General features: G+C 32.6%; 3 protein-coding genes and 1 long non-coding RNA gene across 7 annotated transcripts; 3 read left to right on the top strand and 1 right to left on the bottom strand.

Annotated features, from left to right (window-relative positions):
* Nucleotides 1-3009: 3009 nt before the first annotated feature.
* On the top strand, nucleotides 3010-7099 carry LOC122605220. 3 transcript variants are annotated; one of them, XM_043778126.1, is made up of 5 exons: nucleotides 3010-3090; nucleotides 3983-4012; nucleotides 4121-5133; nucleotides 5328-6548; nucleotides 6644-7099. In XM_043778126.1, exons 1-4 carry the CDS (start codon nucleotides 3065-3067, stop codon nucleotides 6506-6508), a joined length of 2250 nt encoding a protein of 749 aa, XP_043634061.1. In that variant the 5' UTR covers nucleotides 3010-3064; the 3' UTR covers nucleotides 6509-6548; nucleotides 6644-7099. The 3 variants fall into 3 exon arrangements, with proteins under 3 accessions (XP_043634061.1, XP_043634062.1, XP_043634063.1); XM_043778127.1 differs by having other exon boundaries at nucleotides 5328-7099; XM_043778128.1 differs by lacking the exon at nucleotides 3010-3090 and having other exon boundaries at nucleotides 3964-4012; nucleotides 4246-5133; nucleotides 5328-7099.
* A 5331-nt stretch (nucleotides 7100-12430) lies between these two features.
* LOC122605223 lies at nucleotides 12431-15259 on the top strand. Its single transcript, XR_006324562.1, has 2 exons — nucleotides 12431-13848; nucleotides 14907-15259. It is a non-coding gene; the product is annotated as an uncharacterized LOC122605223 (long non-coding RNA).
* Nucleotides 15260-15562: 303 nt separating this feature from the next.
* On the top strand, nucleotides 15563-17927 carry LOC122605222. 2 transcript variants are annotated; one of them, XR_006324561.1, is made up of 3 exons: nucleotides 15563-15642; nucleotides 15733-16622; nucleotides 17329-17927. XR_006324561.1 is itself a non-coding variant. In XM_043778129.1 (2 exons), exons 1-2 carry the CDS (start codon nucleotides 16499-16501, stop codon nucleotides 17595-17597), a joined length of 393 nt encoding a protein of 130 aa, XP_043634064.1. In that variant the 5' UTR covers nucleotides 15701-16498; the 3' UTR covers nucleotides 17598-17927. The 2 variants fall into 2 exon arrangements, 1 of the variants encoding a protein (XP_043634064.1); XM_043778129.1 differs by lacking the exon at nucleotides 15563-15642 and having other exon boundaries at nucleotides 15701-16622.
* Nucleotides 17928-19766: 1839 nt separating this feature from the next.
* Nucleotides 19767-20969, bottom strand: LOC122604117. Its single transcript, XM_043777018.1, has 3 exons — nucleotides 20622-20969; nucleotides 20139-20519; nucleotides 19767-20003 (listed from the first exon to the last, which is right to left on the bottom strand). Exons 1-3 carry the CDS (start codon nucleotides 20967-20969, stop codon nucleotides 19767-19769), a joined length of 966 nt encoding a protein of 321 aa, XP_043632953.1.
* Nucleotides 20970-26682: the final 5713 nt, after the last annotated feature.

Below are 26682 nucleotides of genomic sequence, written 5' to 3'. Positions count from 1 at the left end.
TATTTTGAGGTTATGAGTACCATTAGACTGTCGCAACTTAAGTAACGAAAATAGGTTTTTATAACACTTTTATTAATATACCCGGATTGAATCCGGGTTAATTAGCTAGTCTCTATATTAAATAAAAGAAGATTGTTATGACATCAATATAAATAGTTTACTTGACACCTTCAAATTCATTCTTAAAGGTTTTGTTTTTAATATATATGATGTTATAAACACTTTCTATTTTTAAAATTTGTTGCATTTTTATTTTTTCTATTTTATGATGTTATTTTAAATGTTATTTTTTAGAAGAATATTTTTAATTTTTTAAAAAAACTTTAATAATTTATACATGATTTTTTAAGTTCAATTCATCTAAATACTTTTGTCATAATAGATTATTAAATTCTCCACACATTATGCGGGTTAATAAGCTAAATTTAAGGTATACTATATTTCGAAGTTATGAGTATAGTTAAACTGCCGCAACTTTAGTAACGAAGATACGTTTTTATAAAACTTTTATTAATATGCCCGAGTTGAACCCGAGTTAATTAGCTAGTTACTTAGGTCGCGTTTGGTTCACAGAATTTGATGGAATCTGATGGAATTGGAATTGAATTCCATTCCTTAGTGTATTTGGTTGGTTAAAGATGGAGGAATCACATTCCATTGGAATATTAACATTCCCTCATTTAATGGAATCTCCATTCCTTGGGGATGGGGGAAGGAATCTCATTCCGTCCCTCACTTGAATCTTCAAAAAATCAAAAACATTCCGTCAAATTCCATTCCTTCAGATTCCAATTCCTTTAAAAGATTTTATTCCTTCTAAAAACATTCAGCGAACCAAACGCGCCCTTATAGTTATTAGACTATTCAGAGTGAGATACTCTTACATAGGAGAAACCTCTCCCTTTTGGAAAAATGACGCTCCTTTTTTGGGCACGTTTAACCTATTATATTTTTACAAAATGTATAAATAAAAAGTTGTAAAATTTTTAAGTATTTGTAATAGATATGTATTGTTAAACTCCAATAATATTAATAATAATAATAAGAGAAATGATTAAGCCTCCTAACAAAATAGCTTAAAAATTCTCCTAATTATTGGATGATGACATGTGAAAAAATTAGAACGCAAGATTAGAAAAGAGAATTAGTAGATACTACATGTCAACTTCTTAAAATGTTCAGAGAATTTTTAAGATATTTGTTAAGAGGATTAGTCATTTATTTTATTAATAACAATGAAAATGAACAATGAAACTGTAGGGTTGTTTTGTAATATAAATGAAACTATAAGTTGAATACAAATTATTTTGATTTTGTTTTTATTTTTTTTTTAGAATTTAAAATACTTTAGGCCTATATATTAAAGGTATAAAAACAAAATTAAATTAACTTTTTAATTACAAATCCAACTTAAATCTAACCCAAAACCCTAATTTGACCAAATCTTCATTTTTAAAACCAAGATGACCAATGATATTTATATTTGACTATGAAAAAAGGTTTGTAAGGTAATTTACTTATAAGTAATGAAAAAATAATAAAATTGTCATTTTCTGATCTAGATTTTATATAATATAAATAATAAAAAAAATATTAAAATCTTTTGCTGATCAGTCCATAAAAATCCCTAACGTGAGTACTCTAGAATTTGTTAAGATAAAGTTAGTTGTACTTGTCTATAATAAACTATGGGGATAGTTAATATATTGATAATAACACATGTTAATATATTATCCCATAAACTATAGGGTAGAAAAGGAAACTTTTAACACCCTTGTCTTCTTTACTTCTTTCTTTGCTTTCTACCGCCGCCGGTATTCATGTTGCCGGAAAACGATCGATGCACACACACAGACAAGCATATATATATACACATATGTATATATTGAAACTAGCCAAACACCAACAGCGTAGTTTTTAAATATTAATTTAAATTATCCGTACTTCAGAAATCCCAATGGAAACCAAAACCCTAAAAACTGGTAATACACGCTAAATCAAAATCAGAAAAAGAAGGATGGGTTATAAAGTTCCTTTTGAGATGCAAGTAGAGATCATGAAAAGGCTTCCTGTTAAATCGCTGGCCGTATTCAGATCGGTTTCGAAAGCTTGGAAATCAATAATCGACAGCCCTCGCTGGACGATGAAACTCTCTCCCGACAAACTGTAAGTAATGTTCCCGTGTCATTTCAACTACTTACGGACCTAGAATTTGTTGGTACGTCTCAAGGATTGTTATGCTTATTCGGTTTTTCTCGAGAGGATAATTCTATTAAGCCAACAGCTGTGATTTGGAATCCGTCACTTGGAAAATCCATTGCTGTTGATGTGCCCTTTTTTTTATATCCGATAGGTTTAATTGTATTTGGTTTTGGGGTTCGTCCTGATAATTTTGACCCTATGATTGTAATGGTCAGTATGGTGGCACATTCTAAACCATTTATGGTGTTTACGTTAAGCTCACGGGTTTGGAGAGTTCCATGTGGTAAGCTGCCTCGTAAGTCAATTGTTTTTTTTGCAGACTTGTCTCCAGTAGCTACAAATGATCGGTGTATTTATTGGAAAGCTGATGATACGAGTATTAATCTAGTTGTTGCATTTGATATGGTGAGTGAAGACTTTACGGAAATAAACCTCCCTCATAGTGTAGCACACCGGTCTTCTGATGATTTTTCCATCTCTAAGATAAGGGAGTCTCTTGCTCTACTTGAATACTATGATGACGCCAAGAAACGAGTTTGTGGTGTATGGATGATGGTGGAGGATGGTGTTTCAAAATCGTTCACAAAGCTATTCACCATCAACATACCATATGCATCGTTATATACTAAGGTTCTAGGATTTAGGAAGAATGACCAACCTATTATGGCAACAACGATATATGAATATGGGGTATCATTATATAGATCACTTTAAATATATGAAACACGCAAAAGAAACATCAAGAAACTCGGGAATCATTATGTGTCCGTTTGTTGTTCCTACACGGAAACTTTACTTCTGTTGGATCAGTTGGATGAGCAATTTGTAAAGATCCAATTGCAGCTATAGGCTTCAAGTCATCATGAATCAGTTCAAGTCATTAGAAAGGTATATTCACTATATGGTTGTGATATACATGACTTGTGAATTACTAATGATGGACCTTATTTATGAAAATCTTCAGGCAGAATCCTTGAAAGTCAATTGCATTTTTGTCTTGTCCATTGTTTGATTTTCCTAAAGTTCTTTTAGTTTTTTCAGTTTTAATGAAAGTCCCACAACTCTGTTTTAGCAAAACAAGACACAATGAGTAGGATCTGATATTTTATGAGGGGAGCGCCAACCTGGTATAGCAGGACACTATATATGCCATCTGATATCTATTGTTGGTCTAATACTATCATTCTTCGTTTAATTTGAGTTCATAGGTGCATTTTCCTTCAAAAAATCATAACCATATTTTGCTGTTGTATGCATCGTTGTAAGTTTAATAATGCATTAGAAGTGGAAAGGCAAACTTTTGTTGACAGTGAAGATTATTGGAACTCCAAAATACCCAAAGGTCGTTTTTGGGGTTGTTTTTTTTGTTAGTGACTTAGTATAGACATCACCCTTCATGTTTTTCGGTTACTGCACTTGATTACTATTATGCAATCACTTTTTGCTTCCGGACACCAGGAATTTTAGTATACCATTATGCTCTCATGTTAGTCTTTGCTATCTTATATTTCTATAACAGCAGGGCCGATTTGTTTTTAGTTTTTTTATTATCAAAATTGGCTTAAATGGATGCGCAGCAACGGTTATTATATATTGGTGACAGCAGCAGGGTGGTGGAGGGGTGGATTTGATTTGTATGTCAATTCATCTATTGAATAAATTTCTAAATCAATAAGTCTAATCAAAACGGAATATCTTTTTAAAAAGCGTGGTGTTTATATCTTGTTTTCCAAAAAGAAGACTGGCACTTTAAAAGTTGACATGAAAAGTCATCATGCAGGGGTCCATCTCTTTTCCAGGAACACACACGGTTAGTATCTTATCATCATTATTCCTCTTATATATAAATTAGTAATGATAATAATAATGTTCATCCTGTTAACTATTTTCACACCTCAATCATGTCTTTTGAAATTAGCGATGGCAATGAGTCTAAACCTTCCACTTCCACAGCTCAATGGTCACAACCATGCCGTATATTCAAAATGGAAGAAATTCTTTTAGCAACAGAAAATTTTAATGAATCTTTCGTGATTGGTGAAGGGGGCTTTGGAAAAGTGTACAAAGGTGAGGTTATCGTTGGCGCTAGTCATGTTGCCGCTGCTATTAAACGGCTAGATTTGATGTCAGATCAAGGAGGAACAGAGTTCTGGGCTGAAGTCGAGATTCTTTCCAAGTTGCGCCACTCTCATCTAGTGTCTCTGATTGGTTATTGTAACCATGAAAGAGAAATGATCCTTGTATATGAGTATATGTCGAATGGAACACTTGAAGCTCATCTCCATAAACTCCGCACCCGTCTTTCTTGGATTGACCGGCTAAAAATTTGCATAGGCGCTGCGCGTGGATTAGACTACCTTCACACGGGTACTGGAATTGAGTTTGGTGTTATACACCGAGATGTCAAGAGCTCAAATATTTTGTTACACGAAAGTTGGGCCGCTAAAATTTCTGATTTTGGGTTGTCCAAAATAGGCCCAACGAATCAACCACGCACTTATGTCAACACTTGTGTAAAAGGCACTTTTGGGTATCTTGATCCAAACTATTTCGCCACCGGAAAACTGACTAGGAAGTCTGATGTGTATGCTTTTGGGGTGATATTATTTGAAGTACTGTGTCAGAAGGGACCGGTGGATAGGAGCCTTGAATTTGGTTTAGCTGCATGGGCAAAAGAGTCGATCAAAGAAGGTAACTTAAAGAATATTGTTGATTCTGATATAAGGAATGAAATTTCCCCAAAATGTTTGAAGGGGTTTGCTAAAATTGCCGAAAGATGCTTAGAATATCATCCAAAGCATCGTCCTACCATGACTGAGGTTATATTCAATTTAGAATCCATACTTCACTCACAGGTGCAAACTCCAGGAAAGTCGTTATTTACTAGAAAGGTTGATGTGTTTCACTTCAACTCCACCAGTGAAAATCCAGGTATTCCATTGTTCTTTATTTATGTGAGTGATGATCTGTTAAACATGTAAGCGTCTAATTCTATCTTTACATATTATGGAGTTTTTCAAATGTGACATTCCTGAACTTTTGTTAGATTGATGTTGCCTTAATAATTAGCAAGAACAGTTTGAAGAACCAAATGTTAAATATTGTTTAAATGTATTTTACTAAAGCTTTAGGGCAGAGGATACTTTACCTTGCTGAAGTCAATCGTGGTTTTGGATTCTCCGATATATTCAAGGAGCCTTCAAAATATGCATGGTCTGATATATACGAAGGTCATTTCATCGTTCCTTATCACAGAATCGTTGTGGTAACTAGCAAACGAGTGATGTTGCTCCTGTGCCTATCTCCCGAGAAGGGGGATAAAAGACCATGTAAGATCATATGGGACGTGCCATGGGAAGATCTCATGGCACTGGAGCAGGCAAAAGCTGGCTCTCCAAAACCTTCTCATTTAATCCTTCATCTCACAAAGTTCAAAAGAGCAGAGAGCTTTGTTCGAGTCATCAAGTGTAGTACGGAAGAAGAATCTGAAGGAAGAGATCCCCAAGCTGTTAGGATATGCTTGGCGGTGCGTAAGATGTGGAAAGCCTATCAAGCTAGCCTTACAAGCCAGAATCACAAGTCTATCGCTTGGAATGAAACCGACTGGACAGGCTCTGGTAGCCATAGCAAATCCCTTTTAAGATTGGAAGACTCCTTGTCTCCCGGGTCTATTTCTGACACGGGAAGCTTTTTCAAACACATCATCAACTTTACAAAGGTATGGACCAGTGAACAGGAATTGAGAGGGCGCCACACATTCTTAAAAAAGAAAGTTGTAGAAGATCACGTGATATGCAGCATCTGGCGCCCAATTTGCCCAGACGGGTATGTCTCAGTTGGTGATATAGCTCATAGCGGAATCCATCCTCCAATTTCAGCTGCAGTATATCAGAACACGGATAGATTGTTTGCACTTCCGTTGGGCTATGATTTGGTTTGGAGAAACTGTGTTGATGATTACACTACTCCCGTTTCAATTTGGAGACCGCGTCCTCCAAAAGGTTATGTTTCTGCTGGTTGTGTTGCTATACCCAGTTTTACGGAGCCAGAACTCTACCTTGCCTACTGCATAGCGGAATCAATTGCCGAGGAAACCACATCTGAAGAACAACAGATTTGGGTTGCACCTGATCACTATCCCTGGTCATGTTACATTTATAAAATACGGAGTCCATCTCATCATTTTGTAGGCTTGCGCCAGCCTAGGGAAGAGGCAGCTTGGAAGCCTATGAGAGTTATTGATGGCTTCTCTCGTCCATCAGTATCATTGTTGTCAGAAGCTTCATCATCAGCATCGGATCATTGATCTCCATCTCACTGATGTGCAAACATGTAACATATCTCTGGTACATTTACAGGGTTATTTTTACTGCTAGATATGGCATATATGCATTATCACCAAAATAAAGAATAAATAAATAAACTGTGATTATGTTAACAGGAAGAGCAGATGAGATGAATTTTTAAATCCTGTTCAGAATTCCAAATCCTTTTGTTCATGCTGATATACGGTGCGGTAAGGAGTGTGATCATAAACAAAGAAAATCTGACAGCTGGGCTCGTAGTTGGTCAAGTACTATCATTCTTCATATAATTGGAGTGCACCAGCTTTTCCTTTCAAATAACATAACCATCTTTTACTGATGTGTGCCTTGTTGCAAGTTTAGTATTTAGAAGTGGAAAGGCAAACTTGTGTTGACAGAGAAGATTGTTGGAACTAAAAGAAAAAACCCCAAAGGTCGTTTTTGGGGATGTTTTTGTTTTTTTTTGTTTTTGTTTTGTTTTGGCGGGGTTAATTCGATATTTATCTTTTGTTGGCTTTGCCGTCGTTCAATATATATTATGTTTCTTTTGGATATGCCAATTGTCAATTCTAGTAGTTCTTGTTTGATTTTGATGTTATGCAAATGATACAATCGTTGCTGGCTAATAAAAAATAGGTCAGAGTCATTTTTATCCAATCAAGAAAGTCGTATGTTATATTGTTATGTATATGATACAACCATTTTTAATAACATAAATATTTAGTTAATATTAGTTATGTTCACATGTAATAACTTTTCCTTAATCATATGTAATAACACCTCCCAAGATCTCAACTTTGTTTTTGTTTTTCAAATATTTTAATTATATATATTAATGGCTACTACAACTAAGAGAAAAAAAAAATAATTTTAACTATTGATCTAAACTATTGAAATTTATAATCAAAACAATCTTAGTTATTTTATATATGGTAACCATTTAAATACTATTTAATCTACATTTTTTGAATCATGTATACTATATACAAATAAGTTACTTACCTACGTACAATTAGCAAATTCTTATGTTTTATATTTTTATATAGAACGACACGTACAAATTATCAACGGATTGAAAATATTTTGAAGTTCAACAGTTTAGAGTGAGTCGAGCACTTTAGAATATTGCAAACAACCTTAATGTGTGATATGTATGGCGAACATTTGAGTTTCATGCTAACCGATAGATTATATGTATTATATGAGTGGTGTACTCTTACAATGCAGCGGTGGTGGTAGCGATGGGTGGTGGTGACGGTAACGTGTGGTTACTAATGTAAAAGTAATTGATGTAAAATGAGGTAATATATTTATTTTAAGGATTAAAGTAAAAAAATGTATATTGTAAATAAATTTCATTAAGAATACTATAGATCTATACCTGGTCGGTGACAGGGTCAACCCAACAACCCATATGACCTGAAGTCAACCCGCCACTATCGATCCATCAAGTCATGTGACTTGAAATCAATTCACCTATCCATTTAACCCGTTAACCCAATTTTTTTAGGTTGGTAGTTGGGTTTGGGTTTACGCCTTTACGGATTGACATATTTAGATTGAGATTTCAAACTCAATATTGATATCAGGTCGGGTTTGTGTTAGATATTATCAATCCGCCAACCCCAATTAATTATTTTATAATTATACTTATATTTGTTTTAGTTACTATTTTAAATAAAGTTATTTTCCCATGCATAGAAATTTTAAAGTTGACAGTTGGTGAAGTCAACCATCATCACCCTCACCCGTTTTTCCTGAGTAAAAGTTTATAAGCATCATTTTTAAATCTAATTTAAGTCTTTTGACAAATATTCACCATTTTACGCATTTCACGATCCCAATGTACAATTAGTGCTCGGGTAACAGAAGAAACTAATATATGTATCACACATTGAAACTCGACCGAACCAGAAATTCGTCCTGAAATCGTCATAGATTTTTAACCCGCCAACCTAATTTTCTTGGATTGGGTCCAAGTTGGGATCTTACTTTTTTAAGTCGACCTGTAAACCTGAACATTTAAATTTAATTTAGTTATTAATTAACGTCGACCTATATGACCCAAATCCAACTCATTTAACCTACAACCCCGCCAACGCACTTTACCCAAAAACAACTTAATTGACCTACCAACCCATCAACCCACTTGAACAAAAAACCAACTCATTTGACCTAAAACAAACCTATTTGATCTGTCAACCCACATGACCCAAAAAAAACAAACTCATTGTAATTAATTAGGTTAACCCTGGTCAAGTATAAATTTAGATTTTTGTCTCAAAAATTTTAGTGGTTGGTTCACAACTAACTTTGCGCCATAAATAATGTGTTATTCCATACTTATATTATTTGCTTTAAAAAAAAATATCTCCATTATTTTAAATGGTTATATTTTTTTTTTATCATTTTATAATCATAGATTTATATTTAATTTAATTATTATTCTTTAAAAAGTTGTTATCATGATATTTTTATTCATATATAGATAGATAGCCATCAGAAAATTCCATAAATATATTGCACACCAAATTTCACTTCAACGTATATATATTAACTAGACATTATAACAAGATGGGTTATTTGTCCACACATATTTCTTCACACTTCATTAGAAGTGTGAAGAAATATGTTAATTTATTCACAATTTAAATTGTGTAGAAAAAGTTTATATTTAAAAGTGTGAATAATTTTCAAAAATCATAATTTCTACAAACTTATAAATGTATTAATAAAATGTTAACACTTAGAAGTGTGAACATTCGTCATTGATTTTTACACTTAGAAGTGTGAAAATTAATTTGTAACACCTAATTTTTTCACGCTCCTTTCGCGTAAAGAAATTTACCGCTCCTCTCGCGTAAAGAAATTTAATGTTACAAATTGACTTTTTACATTTCTAAATGTGAACATATAATAATAAGTGTGAAAAAACTAAAATTTTTAAATTTTTTTCATATTTATAAATGTGAGTTCTTTATATACCTTTTTAAGTGTGGAAAAGTGAACAAATTTTTTCACGTTTTTTAAAGATAAATGTCGACAAATGACATATTTGTTGTAGTTAGTATTAAATTAGTATTTATTTATTTAAATAGAATCAAATTTTCCATATGTTTTAATTGGATTTTATATGAACTCTTTTTATTTCATAGCTAATAAGCAACATAATTTTAGATAACATAAATTTAATATGGATGCATTTTTTTTAACGCCAACTTGATGCACCATAATTATCCACAATTTATTTCTTAATGACTAATTGGTTTTTTAATTATGATGAATGCCTTATTTCCATAATTAACTATTAAAGTTGACTTTTAATTTTAATGGTGGAGATTAATTTCTTGGTTTATTTTCAATGGTTTAGATCAAAACATTGTTTATTTTTTTCTCTTTGTAGTGGTAGCCATATATATATATATATATAATATAATTTGAGATATCTCATGGTTCTTACCAAAAAATGGTTCTCAAAATAAGGAAAGTTATATATATATATATATATATATATTGTTTCTAACCTGGTCAACGACCGGGTATAGATCTTGTTTTGAATGTACTAACAAAGGTTATTTATGTTAAAAGTTTCGTAAAATGTCTATGTCATATAATAAACTTTCAAATCTCGATATTGAATGTACCTAACTAATCATAACCTTACAATAGACAGCTTATATGGCTGTCACATATATCCAGATACACTCAATAACTCAGATATGAAAGTTCATTATTTGATATAGACATTTACGAGATATTTAGTCATAGTTAGTTACAATTACAAATAATAATTCTTTTAGAAATAGTATAAAAGTGAAAAATAAAATAAAATAAAGAAGTTATTTGCGTAAAACGTCCCTGTAATTTGCACACTAAGTTGCATAAAACGTCCATGTGAGGAAGGAAAAGACGAAAAAACCCTTACATGTGGGGCACGTGATGCCATTTAACAAGGAGAATTAACATCTTTCCTCAAAAGGAAGTAAGCTACTAATAAAACTTGAAATAGGGACGAAAACCACTAAAAAAATCTTAGAGAAGTGTAAACCACGAATTTATGTAAAACCAGAGACGTTTTATGCAATTAATTCTTTATATAACACAAACAAAAATATTTACGGTTAAAGTAGAAATTAGAAGACTCAAAAATTTAAACACAATCACTAAAAAAATGTAACTTTATAAATAAAACTTTCAACTAATAATTATTTCACCGTCATGAAAAAAATAATTATTTCATCTAATCAAGCTTAAAAATATTATCATTAAGAGCAATATTTAAATTTTTTCTTAAAAGATAAATCACGAACAAGCCAAACTTGGAAATCATCTTCATAATAATTTTCTTAAAAACAACATGAAATGAATAACAACACTTATCAAACTACTTTATAACCAATAGAGTAGTAAATAATAAACTAAAAAAAACTGGTTTAAAACACAATAAATGAATATATGTATTTTCGCTAATCGGTCAAAACAATAGATAAAAACCTAAAGTTGGGCTGACTATCAATTTTAATAATAGACTCACTGGGAAGGATGAAAAGTGGAAAAAAAAATACTAACGAATGTGCAAGTTAACGGAAAAAAGCTAACGAAGTTGACGCGATGACCAAAAGTGAAAAAGTGACAAGTTCGGTACTTTATAGTTTTTTGAGTTTAGTGATTAATAGTATAAATATGCCAAGTTTAGGGGAAAAAAAAATATAACTTACCTTTTATTTTATATCAAACAAATTAAAAATAATAAAAGGTTAAAGGCTTAAACTAATAACAAAGAAAAGATTTATAATGAAAAATGAAGATATGGGTTTGCATTCAAATGGCTAATTTTAACAGTTAATATCAAATACTGGACATGATAGAAAAAAAATTTCATGAGTTATTTCTATATGTTAAAATTCTAGACTAACTCATAAATTTTTTAGTATATTTTTAACAAGGTTTTTACATAGATATTTGGCTCTAATTTATTAATATACAAACCAGATTTGGAAAGAAAGGAAAAAAAATTGAAAATTGTCAACCCTCCTTTATTTTACTCAAAAGTATAGTTTTGGAAATAAGTCTTAGAAACAAACATACACTTATCCATGAAATGAAAAAGAAGCATATAACGGAAAATTAATCATAGTTATTAGACTATTTGCAGTGACATAACCTCATATAGGGACGCGTTCCACTATATGATGGTGTCTCGCCTAAAGAAAAGCCTATCTTTTTTGGGAGCGAGGCTCATTTTTTGTCACCTTTCACTAATATACCTTTTACAAAATTTATAAATAAAAAATTGTAAAACTTTTTAATATTCATAAAGATATTCTTTTCTTATACTCTTATAATATTATTGGAAAATGATGGGTACAACACTGTACCTAAATTTGTGTACCACACACATAAAAATGCCCTCTGGTTATAGATTTTGACCCATAAACTTATATATGTATCAAAAATGGCATCTGATTTTCTATATGATTGTACCAATCATACATATACATATGATATGCCCTAACATTAAATAATAATAACAATGAAAATTAAAAAATGAAACTGTAGCCTAGGGTTGCTTTTTAGTATGGGAAATGTTAATTGTGCCATAGATTTTTATTCATTTACGACACTATACAAGTGTTATAATAAACTGTACAAATAAGTTAAGCATAAAAGTGATACTTCTATCAAAATATATGCTCCCTTTTACTATAAATGAAAATATAAGGTTAGGAATACAAGTTATTATGATATACTTGTATATAGTAAACTATGGGAAGTTGATATATACACAACAATTATATTTACTGCACAATTTATAACTGCGTATAACATATATTGTTGTGTACGATAAATTATTGTTGTAGGTATATTAATTTCAAACACCTTTTTCCTCGTTAATTTTTTCCCCCTCTTGTGGAATAGTAAACTATAGGGCAGAAAAGGAAACTTTTAACACCCTTGTCTTCTTTCCTTGTTCTTTGCTTTCTACCGCCGCCGGTATACATGTTGCCGGAAAACGATCGATGCACACACACATACAAACAGACAAGCATATATATATATATATATATATATTGAACTAGCCAAACACCAAAAGCGTAGTTTTTAAATATTAATTTCACTTATCCGTACTTCAGAAATCAGAATTCCAATGGAAACCAAAATCCTAAAAACTGGTAATACATCCGAAATCAAAATCCCAAGGATGGAAGACAACATTCCTTTTGAGATGCAAGTAGAGATCATGAAAATCAGATCGGTTTCGAAAGCATGGAATTCAATGATCGACAGCCCTCTCTTTATTACCGATTACACCAACTTTCACCAGCATCATCGGCTTCTTATAAGGTACGAGTTCGACACCTTTGAATCAAAATATGTTTCCATTATTGACAATGACACTCTCTCCCAACAAACTGTAAGTAATGTTCCTGTGTCGTTACAAAGACTTAAGGGACTAGAACTTGTTGGTATGTCTCAAGCATTGGTATGCTTATTCGGTTATTCTCAAGAGGATAATTCTCTTAAGCAAAGAGCCGTGATTTGGAATCCGTCACTTGGAAAATCCATTATTGTTAGATGTGCCTTTTCTATATTCGACATATTTAATTGTATATGGTTTTGGGGTTCGTCCTGATAATTTTGACCCTATGATTGTAATGGTCAGTAGGGTGGCACATTTTAAACCATTTATGGTGTTTACCTTAAGCTCACGGGTTTGGAGAGTTCCACGTGGTAACCTACCTCCTAAGTCAATCAGTTTTAATCACTGGTCTCCAATAGCTACAGATAATCGGTGTATTTATTGGAAAGCTGATGATACGAGTATTAATCTAGTTGTTGCATTTGATATGGTGAGTGAAGACTTTACGGAAATAAACCTCCCTCAAAGTGTAGCACACCGGTCTTATAAAGATTTTTCCATCTCTAAGATACGGGAGTCTCTTGCTCTACTTGAATACTATGATGACGCCAACAAACGAGTTTGTGGTGTATGGATGATGGTGGAGGATGGTGTTTCAAAATCGTTCACAAAGCTATACACCATCAACATACCACATGCATCGTTATATACTAAGGTTCTAGGATTTAGGAAGAATGACCAACCTATTATGGCAACAACTACAAATGAATATGGGGTATATAGATCACTTGAAATACATGAACCACGCAAAGGAAAATTCAAGAAACTCGGGAATCATTATGTGTCTGTTTGTTGTTCCTACATGGAAACTTTACTTCTGTTGGATCAGTTGGATGAGGCTCATCCAATGAGCAATTTGTAAAGATCAAATTGCAGCTATAGTCTTCAAGTCATCATGAATCAGTTCAAGTCATTAGAAAGGTATATTCACTATATGGTTGTGATATATAGGATTTGTGAATTGATACAGATGAACCTCATCTATGAAAATCTTCACGCACAATCCTTGAAAGTCAATTGCATTTTGGTCATGTCCATTGTTTGATTTTCCTAAAGTTTCTTAGTTTTTTCAGTTTTAATGGAAGTCCTGCAACTCTGTTTTAGCAAAACAAGACATTAAGACAACATGAGTAGGATCTGATATTATATGAGGGGAGGCCCAACCTGGTATCACAGGACAATTCACCTAGTTTTCCCTTCATCACTATATATGCCATCTGATATCTATTGTTGGTCTAGTACAATCATTCTTCGTTTAATTTGAGTTCATAGGTGCATTTTTCTGTAAAGAAAACATAACCATATTTTGCTGTTGTATGCATCGTTGCAAGTTTAATCTTGCATTTAGAAGTGGAAAGGCAAACTTTTGTTGACATTGTAGATTATTGGAACTCCAAATGACCCAAAGGTCGTTTTCGGGGTTGTTTTTTTCGTTAGTGACTTAGTGTAGACAAACCCTTCATATTTTTCGGTTATTGCACTTGATTGCTATAATGCAATCACTTTTTGCTTCCAGCCACCAGGAATTTTAGTATACCAGTATGCTCTCATGTTAGTCTTTGCTATCTTATATTTCTATAACAACAGTAGGGGCCGATTTGTTTTTAGTTTTCCATTTTCATATTGGCTTAAATGGATGCGTGGCAACGGTTATTATATATTGGTGACAGTAGCAGGGAGGGGTGGATTTGATTTGTATGTCAATTCATCTATTGAAAATATTCCTATTTTGTGAAAGTTTGCAAAGTCTTGTATTTGGTTTTATAGCAACTACTCTTACTAATTGAAAGAGGATTAGGTTTATGTTCCGTGATACAACAAAATTTGTATAATGTTTTCAGGAATTTTCCTCGTATATTAGAAGGAAATCAAAAATTATTAATATTCTTATTACTAATGGAAAAATGGTTGCAATGATCTTTATACATTACGAGCTTATATAATTTGTTGTTGATACAATTTGCAAATGGCCTTCGTAGGATTTGTCTCGTGTGAGATGGATGCCATCATGGCATACCCAATCGAATATCTATGATTATCAAAAGCTGCGCTATCGCGGTGCTATAGCGTTAAGCGGTCTTCAAGCAAAATAGCTGTAGCGTATAATGGTCCTCAAGCAAAATAGCGGTGGATTATTTTATCATTGATCACTTGCAGAAACACAACCGATAAGATTTGGTTGACTTTAACAGCCATTTGTTTCTATTCAAGTCATGAGTCATGAGTGTATGTAAGTTCTCGTTGCGATATTGATTTCTTTTTGTTTGATTGTATTGGATTTTGCTATAAATTCGAGTTTGACTAAATAAGTTATGAGGTGTTTCCATTGAAATTGATTGGAGTTATATTAGTGGTATAATTAGTAAGTTTAGTTGAAATATATGTAAATTTTTTCTTTATGATAAATGAAGTGATGATGTTCTTGTAGTTAAAAAAAAAACATTTTCATTCTTCTAATATTCCTATCAAAGATAAAAATTGATTTCCTGGCCTCTAGATAAAATTTTATATCATTACCAAATAAGAAAGTTGAATAAATTTCTAAATCAATTGCATTTCTCCATATCCTGTAATAAATTTTTAAATCAATTTTTAAAAGGGATTTCTTTCTAAAAAGCGTGGTGTTTATACCTCGTTTTCCAGGAAGAAGACTACCACTTTAAAAGTTGACTTGAAAAGTCATCATGAGGGGTCCATCTCTTTTCTAGGAACACGGTTAGTATCTTACCATCATCCGCTTCAATATAAATAAATTAATAATTATAATAATAACCATTTTCACACCTCAGTCATGTCCTTTGATAGTAGCGATGGCATGGAGTCTAGACCTTCCACCTCCACCTATACCCCCACAGCTCAATGGTTACAACCATGTCGTAAATTCGAACTTCATGAAATTCTTTTGGCAACAGAAAACTTTAATGAATCTTTCGTGATTGGTAAAGGGGGCTTTGGAAAAGTGTACAAAGGTGAGGTCATCGTTGGAACTAGTCATGTTGCTGCTGCTATTAAACGGTTAGATTTCATGTCGGATCAAGGGGCATCAGAGTTCTGGGCTATATGTTGAATGGAACACTTGAAGATCATCTATATAGATTCCGCACCCATCTTTCTTGGGTTGACCGGCTAAAGATTTGCATAGGCGCCGCGCGTGGGATAGACTACCTCCACATTGGTACTGGTATTGAGTTTGGTATTATACAACGAGATGTAAAGTGCTCAAATATTTTGTTACATGAAAGTTGGGCAGCTAAAATTTCGGATTTTGGGTTGTCCAGAATAGGCCCAATGAATCAACCACGTACTTTTGTCGAAACTCTTGTGAAAGGCACTTTTGGGTATTTTGACCCAAATTATTTCGCCACTGTTTGAAGTGTTGTGTCAGAAACGACCGGTAGATAGGAGCCTTGAATATGGTTTAGCTACATGGGCAAAAGAGTCGATCAAAGAAGGAAATTTAAAGAATATAGTTGATTCTAATATAAGGAATGAAATATTCCCAAAATGTTTGAAGGAGTTTTCTAGAATCGCCGTAAGATGCTTAGAATATCATCCGAAGGATCGTCCTACCATGACCGAGGTTATAGTTAGTCTGGAATCTGTACTTACCTTGCAATTGCAAACTCCAAGAAAGTCGTTAATTACTAGAATGGTTGATGTGCTTCCTCCCTTCAACTCCACCAGCGATGATGCAGGTATTCCGATTTCCACCTTTAATTATTAATGAACTTCGAAAATTGACATTCCACAAATTCTTAGAATATTTAGGATCGATGTGACTTTAATATTTTATTTTTAAAATACTTAAAAATATGGAACATGTATTCACAAATCTTTTCCCACATGATTACATGAAAGAGGGTTGGAGTGGCCCAGATGGTTAATAGCCATAAAGTGGGTGATTAGGTAAAGCCCTATGAGTGATAATTTTTTTATTATCACGAGAGAATAAATATAGGCTTGACTTGATTACGGAATTACTAACACAATTTAATTGGCTTGATAGTTAGTAAGTTTGTTAAATGCTTTCGACGCTCCAAGAATTCGTCATTTCTTTAATTAGTGGGTTTGGGTTAATTATCGGTCTGTGGCATATAGAACTTTCATAGATGTTCATACTTCAGGCTAGACAGTAGTTATTGTCATTTGTTCATTCAGCGTCTTTTTAGTTTTTACTTTTTAATAAACTTTTTATACAAAAAAAAAAAAAGATAAGATGACACTCAACAAATAACCAACAATCAAACTTAGCCTAGCCATATGATAAATATAAACTAGCTATAAAGGTTTGAATATACAAATATTCCAGTCTTTGATCTTTCTTGATCACTTATTGATTCCTGCAACCAACATTCTAAGTTAGGAATAACTGATTTGATAATTTAACATTCGGTCTCACAGCCAAGATGCAGAAGCAAGTGATGCATATGAAAAAATTCTTGGAGCGCAACGGCGCTCTTGCATTGGAAGATCAACTACAAATCCTCGGTGCCATGAATACGTTTAGTGCTAATACATTGAAACTAGCGACTCGGAATTATGCCAGCGATATGATTATAGGAAAGGAGGCTATGCTACCGTGTACAAAGGAATCCTACCAGACAATTGTGTTGTGGCAATCAAGAAGGCCAAGGTATCTGAGTCGGGGCAATCGGAGGAGCAGTTGTTAAATGAAGTTGTGATTCTTAGCAAAATTAATCACCAAAATGTGGTGCAGCTTTTGGGATGTTGTTTGGAAACTGAGGTCCTGTTATACTTAAAGAAGTTGGTTGAAAATCATCTATCTGTTCAAGACAACTACATGGAACCACATAGCTTAGTAGTTGAAAGTGAACAGGTTGATCTCCACAGTGACATCTCTGAAAACAATGATATCTACGAAAACCACAATGATTCCAACTTCAGTGATATCCTTAGAAACAATGATATCTGTTTCAATGTAGTTTATCCTCGGTAATGTATTCAATTCGGGTGAATATAATTTATCCATTTCAGATGAATACATTTGCACTAAATTAAGTTAATTTAATTTATGAAATATGCTTTGCAAAAAATGCATACTCAAATACCAACCTTGACAACATATTAAAAAGTAAATGAACTTACATAGTTCAGGCAAATCTATCTTGTTTCTCTTGTCATATGGAAACGGTAATTTCCTAGAAAAGTTTTCTCCCTTCACCAAGAGCCTTCGGTTGACAACTGAAATATATGATCTCGTTGAAATTATAATTTCGTAAATCGTAATCATGTTTTTCTCAGTGTTTTCGATCAAACCAACCCATCCATTTTGCCACCTCACAGGGAAATGTTTAGGACTCTAGTGTGTCGGGAAATTCCGCTTTCAGAAATCAATCATCTTAATTCTCATTGCATTAATCATGTACTACCTAGCATTCCATGTATGTGACAAAACAAAATAAGCAGAAATCCATTCAATGGAATTTCTTTCACAAAAAGCAACCCAACAATTGTAGTTTTATTTATATTTCAAGTTAACTTCCAACGGCATACAATATTTTCATACATCTTTAATCCTGAAATCCTATTAAAAAAAAAAAATTATATCCTAAGTCCAGCAATTCTGATCACTTAAAGCAATCTAATTACAGAAGAACAATCACAAAGTGACAAAACCTTCGAAATGCTGTTCATAATAACAATAAACAGAACCTTTAGAAACACGTACCCTAACCAATTAAACGAAACTGTAGAAAGCAATGACTCTTTTTAGATAAAATAACCCTTATTTACATAGAAATTTTCATAATCACAAAGGTAAAAACCCATAAATAAAGAATGAATAATAAATTTCGAATTAAAAATAGATATAAAGATAAATAATATATAAAAAAGAAAAGAAAATCACTAGGATATGACCGATGGGATTGAAAAGCATATTGGATGGATCGATGAATCACCCTCCAATGATCTGGGAAAAAACAAAAATAAATTTGTTCTTACTACTTTGTTGTTCGCACGCCAAAACGAAGGCCACCAAAAAAGGATGGAATGAAATCCTTACCAGTCTGGATTCAATTATGTTATTGTTACTTTTACTGTCGTTCGTTGATCGAATGTGAAGATTTAGGGCACGAAATTGTGATTTGGAATTCATATTAGTAGATGGAATTCATATTTAGGACGCAAAACTTTTACACTACAATCTTGAGTTTTTTTAAAAGAAAAGAAAAGAAAGGATTGGACATGGAAAGATAAGATAAGAAATCATATAGAAAAAAAATACATTCTTGAGTTGAAATGAAAATTAAAGAAAAAAAGAGAAAATAGAAATATAATGATATTCTTGAGTTAATAAGAAAGGAATAGAAGGGGGGAAAAATACAAATTTATAATTATATTCTTCTTATATAATTACTCAATAAAACTATACTTCTTATATAATTACTCAATAAAACTATACCTACTCAAACAAAACAAGACATCAACATTACCTTTACACCCAACCAACATACTGCCTGGACCAAAATTGCATCCACTATCATCATTTTTGCCACAACCATGGATTATGTCACTTAAAACAACCCAAATAAGTGTAGATTTTTTACATTCCCAAAAGTTAAAATACTACAGTACATAAGCTTTCTCCAACTCAAGCTTTAACCAAAATACCAAAGTACATAAGTCCGTTGCAACATACAAGCTAATGACAGACGCGATTTAACATAGTGACAAGCAATTCAGCCTAATTATGAAGAAAACAACATAGAAAAGTACTAAACATCCCCAAAAGAACACTTGGAAGCTTAACAACAACAACATCAAAAGCCTTTTTCTTATCCACTACAATGATTAGGCTACTAGGCTAAATAAACTACTTACATTGATAATAGAACAATCAAAACACAATTATTTGAGTCACTTGCAGTCATCATTTCTTCTAGCATTTCCCTCCGCATAATGTAAGGGCATCCAAACAGTGCACGTGTTTTTCCCGGATGTTCCACCAAATAAAGATAAACTTTCCTAATCTCATTTGGAGCCAAATCCATACTCTCTAGTCCTATGTAGATCTCCTCCTCAAAGTAAACATGTGGACGTGAGCTCTTCATTACCTTGATAATAAGTAGACATATTAAAAAGTTCACATTTTAACCATCCAATTAAAATAAGACAACAACCACTCATAAAACATGACGTTGGCTGGATGGAACCATAAAATTCAAACATAATGTAAATAAAAATAATACCTTTGTATTTTCTCGAATAGCTTCAGCTACATCCTTAATGGAACTCATGACCTTACCTTGGAAATCCTCCTCCTCTTCTGGTTTCCTTTTCTTTTTATTTTTTGCCTTTATAGTCGGAAGATTCTCTTTAGAAGGTTTTGTAGTTGTTGCAGCATGAATATTATCTATATTAGGAGGAGTCTCCAAAACAATCACATCAGATTCTAACAATTGATCAATCTCTTCAATTGTTTCCACTCTTTTACCATTGTTTAACATATTTTTCCTCTCTTTTGTAGTTATAGCAGATGCACCTGTTGCTCTATCTTCTGCAAACAAATACAATAATTCTTCGTAATGACATATTTGTTTGTTTTTCCACTTTGCAGCTTCAGGCTTTTCCTGTTATATGAAGGAGATATATGAACATAAAAAGATAAGTCCTTATATAAACGAAATATTGATATAAAAAGATAAGTCCTTAAAAAAGAACTTCAATCTTACTTTGATTAGTGTTTCCCATAGTTCTTCCTCAGCCTCAATTAAGTTTGTCTCAGAATTCCATGCGAAGCCACGCATCATAAGTCCCCGAAACAGATCATAGCATTGAGAAAAATGGAGTTTAAGAGTTTTCAATCGGTTCATCAAATGCTCTTTTGTAAACTCCCTTTGAAGATGTTCTTTTAAATAATTCACCATATTACTATACGCAAGAGAAGTAAATGTTCCACCAATTCTATTCCCATCATCATGTTCCTTCCTCATAGCTTCAATGAAAACCACATCCATCTTGACATTCCATTGAATCCTCTCTTCCTTCACGTTATTTCCATCATTAACTTTTTTCGCCATTGGTAATCTTTGTAGAAACCAATAAGATAAAACATAATATATTAGTCTAACCAATAAGATATAACTAATACAAATAATAAAAGCACAAAAACAAGTACGTTACTGGCTAGCTTGTGGAGCTAACACGCTCCTGGTCAATCAATTTCACTATACGAGAGGTGATGGATAAAACATAAATAAATACAAGAGCTAGATAAAAAAAATAAATAAAAGCTAAGAGTTGAATGGTAGAAAAGGGAAGTTCATCATCCATAAATAAAATAAACAAGTTCAATGTACAAATACATCCAGAAATATCAACCAACTAAATAGACATATTAATTTCATTGTTTGGGTCCAACAAATATTCGTTCCACATTTCATTTGCAATTGAATTTCTTAGTTGGTCTCCATTGTCATCTATTTCTCTTGGAGCATAAGGTTCCAGGTCTTGTCTTGCACTTAATATCTTTCGTGCCACTTTATCTTCAAGTTCTTGGTTACAATCAACTTCTTGTAAAAAGTTGTGTAAAATACAACATGCCAAAAATATGTCAGATTGTATCTCAGGCGAGTAAAAAGGCTCTGAACATCTAAGTATAGCAAATCTTTTCTTCAAAACACCAAATGCACGTTCGATGGAGTTCCGTAACGAGGCATGACGAAGGTTAAGCGGCTCACGTTTATTTCAAGGACCACGAGAAGAATACTCCGTCAAATGATATCTAACACCTCTATAAGGTGCTATGAGGGTGCTTTTATGAGGTAAACCATCATCAACCAAATAGAACTTACCTATAAACGTAGTAACATCAGTATCATGATATAAAAATGTTAATCCAACAAAGTTTGGTTTAAAAAAATACCGTTAGGAATAACTAACTTATCATCTCTAGTAAGTGCATCCTTAATTATTCTCGAGTCAGAAGCTCTCCCTTCCCAACCACTTAAAACATATGTGAACTTTAAATCAAACGTACACGCGCACAACACATTAATCGTTGGATATCCCTTACGACCACGATATCTAGCCGCATCTTTATTAGCCACTTTCACACGAATATGTGTTCCATCAATTTCCCCAATACAATCCTTGAAAAATGGATAAAATCTCTTTTTTTCCTGAATCTCTTTTGGAACTATATCACCAGTAGGTTGTTGAATATACTAATCTTCTATTGATAATATTGCATTCAAAACTCGTAGTTGATTTTGATCGACGATATAACCAAGAGACATGGCTAGTTCTCATATCATGGCCTACTATATGTAAAAATGTAACAACTTGTTCCTCTACACACATACGTTGAGTTGCTTAAAGACCACATTCGCTCTTCAACTTTTGACACAATATCATGAAAGCATTCTCACTCATTAATTCGGATAAGTTTACGACATTTTTCACTTGTGGCGAGATTGTGCAAAATCTCCTGTCGTACTTTTTTATTATGTAACATCATCTCCGGGTCAATTAAACGTTTTCTATTACATCTCCTACGATGTATAATAAGAGCCGCCACTAAACAAACCAGATTAATTGCAGCTAAATGTTGAGTCCCAAGATATATTTCGTCATCCATTGCAAGTCTATCTACGTATCCAAATGATTTTAGTTTCAGTTTAAAATATGTTACATAGATTCACTAGTCTGAGCTTCATTGGCGTAGCTACATAGGGGTGGGGAGGGGCGCCCGACCCCCCGAAATTTTTTTCACGATGTAAGGGTATATTGTTTTCGTGTAGAAAAATTTTGATATACTCGGTTTCGACCCCCCGTTTTTAAAAAAAATGGTGTTATGGAAATGAAAATTTAGATCCCGACCCCGTTAAGAATTTTCTAGCTTCGCCACTGCTGAGCTTCAACATACTAAGCCATTCACTTTTCTAAAAGCAACATATCAAGCGATTAACTAACTCAGGTACATTTAAAAGGCCATGAATTGTAGTACAAATTAATTGGTAAATGGACAAACAAAATATAATTCTTACACTTGGTTACACCAATAGCAATCAATATATTTTAGTTTATTTGAGCTTAATGAACGAAAGAGTATCACATGGTTCAAGAAGTTAATGTAATTTCCATTTACTAGCTAATAAACTCTCTTGTATTTTAGCTTTTTAAGAGGTAAATATCAATCCATAATTTAGTCATCATCATAGCTACCGTTGTTAAAGATAAAATCAGTGTATAAGCTAGTTCAATCTCTTGTTTTGGATTTTGATTTTCAGAAGCTATGAACTCAAATTTTCAGCCACAAATTCAAGATATTTTGAACTATCAGAGTTTTACATTAAAATATTACTCTTTTGATAGCACAAATTGTAAATGGTAACACCAACCTAATACGAACAGCAATCAAACTTCAATTTATAAACTCCTATACAAGAATAATATATATATATATATATATATATATATAATATGGATTACCCTAAAAAATTATACCTTAATAATGAAAGTGTCAACCCGATTCTCAAATCCACTTGTGTCCCAAACCCCTGTAACCAAAAATTTAAAGATTTCTCGAATATTTAAGAATTCCAAAGAAATCAAGAACAAAAATATTTGTAATTTCAATAAACAAAATTAATTTGACTTCTAATTATAAAAATAAAAATAAAATTTACCTCACTATGGGTAGTTTGTAAAAGGAGAGAGATGTGTGTGAGAAATATGATTGGATTTGTGTATTGGGTATTGGAATAAGGATAAATAATAGTGGGTAATGGAAGAGGCAGAAATATGACGGGAGTCTGATGCAAGTAAATGGCGGGTGTTGGGTAATGGAAGGACGTAATAACATGGTTGTAGAGAGGATAAATTTGTAATTTTCCGGTGAGTTATAAAATTACCCTTCACAATGAGGCCAATTATGGCCGGAAACTTTTGGATGAAAAATGCCTTAACTTTTTCATTCTTTCCTTTTCTTTTCTTTTAGAACAAAAAACTCAAGAATGAAAAAAGACAATTTTTCTTATCTTTTCTTTTCCAATCCTTTAAATAAAAAACTCAAAAATGTAGTGTTATTGTTACTTTTATTGTTACTGACTATTTTGGAGAACATCATTCATGACAGATTGGCAGCAATGAATAATAGGGGAGAAGATAAGGAATCTTGAAAAGCGTTTTTTTTTGTTTTCACAGATTTTGAACGACACCCGAAAGAATATTGAAAGAAACGTCATTGCAATCTAGAAAGTTTGGGAAGGGGAAGGCTGTCAAGTCGGACTTTTAAAAAAATATCTTTTTAGAAACAAGGCTTGTTTAGATTTCCTCTATTTCAATTTTATGTTTTATTTCATTTCTTTCATTTCTCCTGGCCCATAATAAGTTTCATCACCGTTTTCTTCTTTTTATTTTTCTTTAAAAAATAAATTAAAATCAATCAGCAATTTTATTGATGTTTGAAAAAACAATAATATACCCTTTCAAAAACGTGTCACGCGGTGTTTATATTTTGTTAAATTTTCAAGAAAAAGACTACAATTTAATTTTAAAACTTTGACTTGAAAAAGTGGTCGTGCAGGTGTCCATATCTATATGTAAGGGTGTTCATTCGGTCGGGTTTTGGGGGAATAGAGTTATTCGGTTTGGATTATTTGGTTTTTTAAGAATTAGTAAACCACCAGATACCCAGTTACCCACTCCATTTATATGACTACCCAATCCAAATCACCCAAATAAAGTTCGGGGTATTTGGTCGGGTTTTGGATTACCCAATTAAAAAACACTTTCAAATTTTACTTAAGTATATTTGAATAATCATGCAATCCGATTATCAATTTACACCATTTTATTTATTCATGTAACGTTATTGAAATAATTACGTGCATTTAGATTATTAGAACGACATAATTAAATAATTAGAGTAGTATTTATGTCATTTTGGTTAAGTTATTATAGTTTTTATTAAACATTAATTCGTTAATCGGGTTCGGTTGGGCCCCAACCGATAAGTTTCTAAACCAAAACCAAACCATTTAACAATTTCCTTATTCGGTTTCACCCAAACTGCAAACCAAATCTGAATAATCCAATCCAAATAGTACAAATGTCAAGTGGATTGGATGGGTTATTCGGTTAATCCGAATAATAAACACCCCTATCTATATGCTATATATAGAAAATCCTCTATTATAATACTCACTATTTTCTTTCAGCAATGATGTCTATTAGCCGTAAATTCGAACTGTAAGAAATTTTTTTAGTAACTGATAACTTCAATGAATCTTTCGTGATTGGTAAAGGGGGCTTTGGAAAATTAAAGTCTACAAATTAAGGTGAAGTTATTTTTGGACTAGTCATGTTGCTGTTGCTATTAAACGGTTAGATCTGATGTCAGATAAGGGGCAGTAGAGTTCTGGGTGATAAATTGTGTGTGTTTGTGTGAGAGAGAGGGAGACAGAGAGACTGGGAGAAAGAGAGAGAGAGAGAGTTGATAGAGAAGCTTGGGTGATACATATAAGTCGTCATTTTCAGTTTTTTGTCTGGATCACCACATGGGGGTTGTGTAGAAGGCGATATGTTAGGCGAATTGGGGGTTGGGTTCGCCGCACTCCCGTTAGTCTTACCATATTTATTTGTTTTCGTGATATTTGACATAGTGGTAGTTAGAGACTGAAAAAAAATCGATATTAAAATATTATAATAATAAATTGAAATTCTAAACACATGTTTTTAAAAGAGAATGTTTGTCAATAAGCTAATAGTCACTTTACCTTTTGAGAATTTAATGGATTAGAACATCATGTATAGGTGCAATGTGTAGAAACATCCAGAACACCACATCAGCGCACATCAGCTTTTATTATTCCATCAGATTTTAGTCGTTATGGATACAGAACGATCCAAAACTCAGAATGACATTTTCTTTATATTTTTCTATTATTTTTAAAAGTTACATAATTTATTTTAAAACTACTTTTTATTCAAAAATAAAAATAAACATATTTTAGTAATATAAGTAAAATATTACGATAAAAAATTATCTATGATAAACATAAAACTAAGATAACCAAATCTATGTAAAGTATATACCTTTGTTTTACCATTTCGTTAATAAATATGTTTGTAAATTTAAATAATGACTCATTTTGGTCTTAAAATCAGATATAGTAATTAATATTATTAGCTTTTTTTTTTAAAGCTGAATTTCGCTTGAGAACTTCATGTCGCAATTCGACAACGGGAGGTCTAACATACGTTGTTTTAACCGGGTCCGCGCTAGGGAGCTCCCTCGAAGTAGAAATGTCTATTTCAAATATCCGATTGAGGGAAAACCCCCTACTAATCCGTTCGAATGCACGACGCTCATTAATTAGGGGTAAACCCTGCTCCCTCAGACTTGAAACTGGGTATACCCAAGCCAAGCCTTCATAGAAAGACTTCCTATGTACTTCCCAAGCCTTGAACCCAAGACATACTGCTTGTAAGGCAGATGCTCAACCACTTGAGCTAACTAGTAAGTACAATTAATATTATTAGCTATATCCTTCTTATCCGCTTCCCTACTTCTATATGTAAATTACAGTCTAAACCTATCTATACTACTTATTAAAGAAAATACCCCCATGTTGAAAGTTACATGGGGGAAAATGTCTAAAATGCCATTCCATATAATATTTTCATCTACCACCCTTAAAATATGTAATATTTTTACTTAGCACTAAAATATTTTTACTTACACTACCCCTTAACATTAATGATTAAGTTATACTATCAATCATTTAT

Source organism: Erigeron canadensis, chromosome 6 (genome assembly GCF_010389155.1).
Source record: "Erigeron canadensis isolate Cc75 chromosome 6, C_canadensis_v1, whole genome shotgun sequence".
NCBI lineage: Eukaryota > Viridiplantae > Streptophyta > Magnoliopsida > Asterales > Asteraceae > Erigeron > Erigeron canadensis.
The sequence above is the reverse complement of the archived record's forward strand: the minus strand, read 5'-3'. Positions and strand labels throughout refer to the sequence as shown.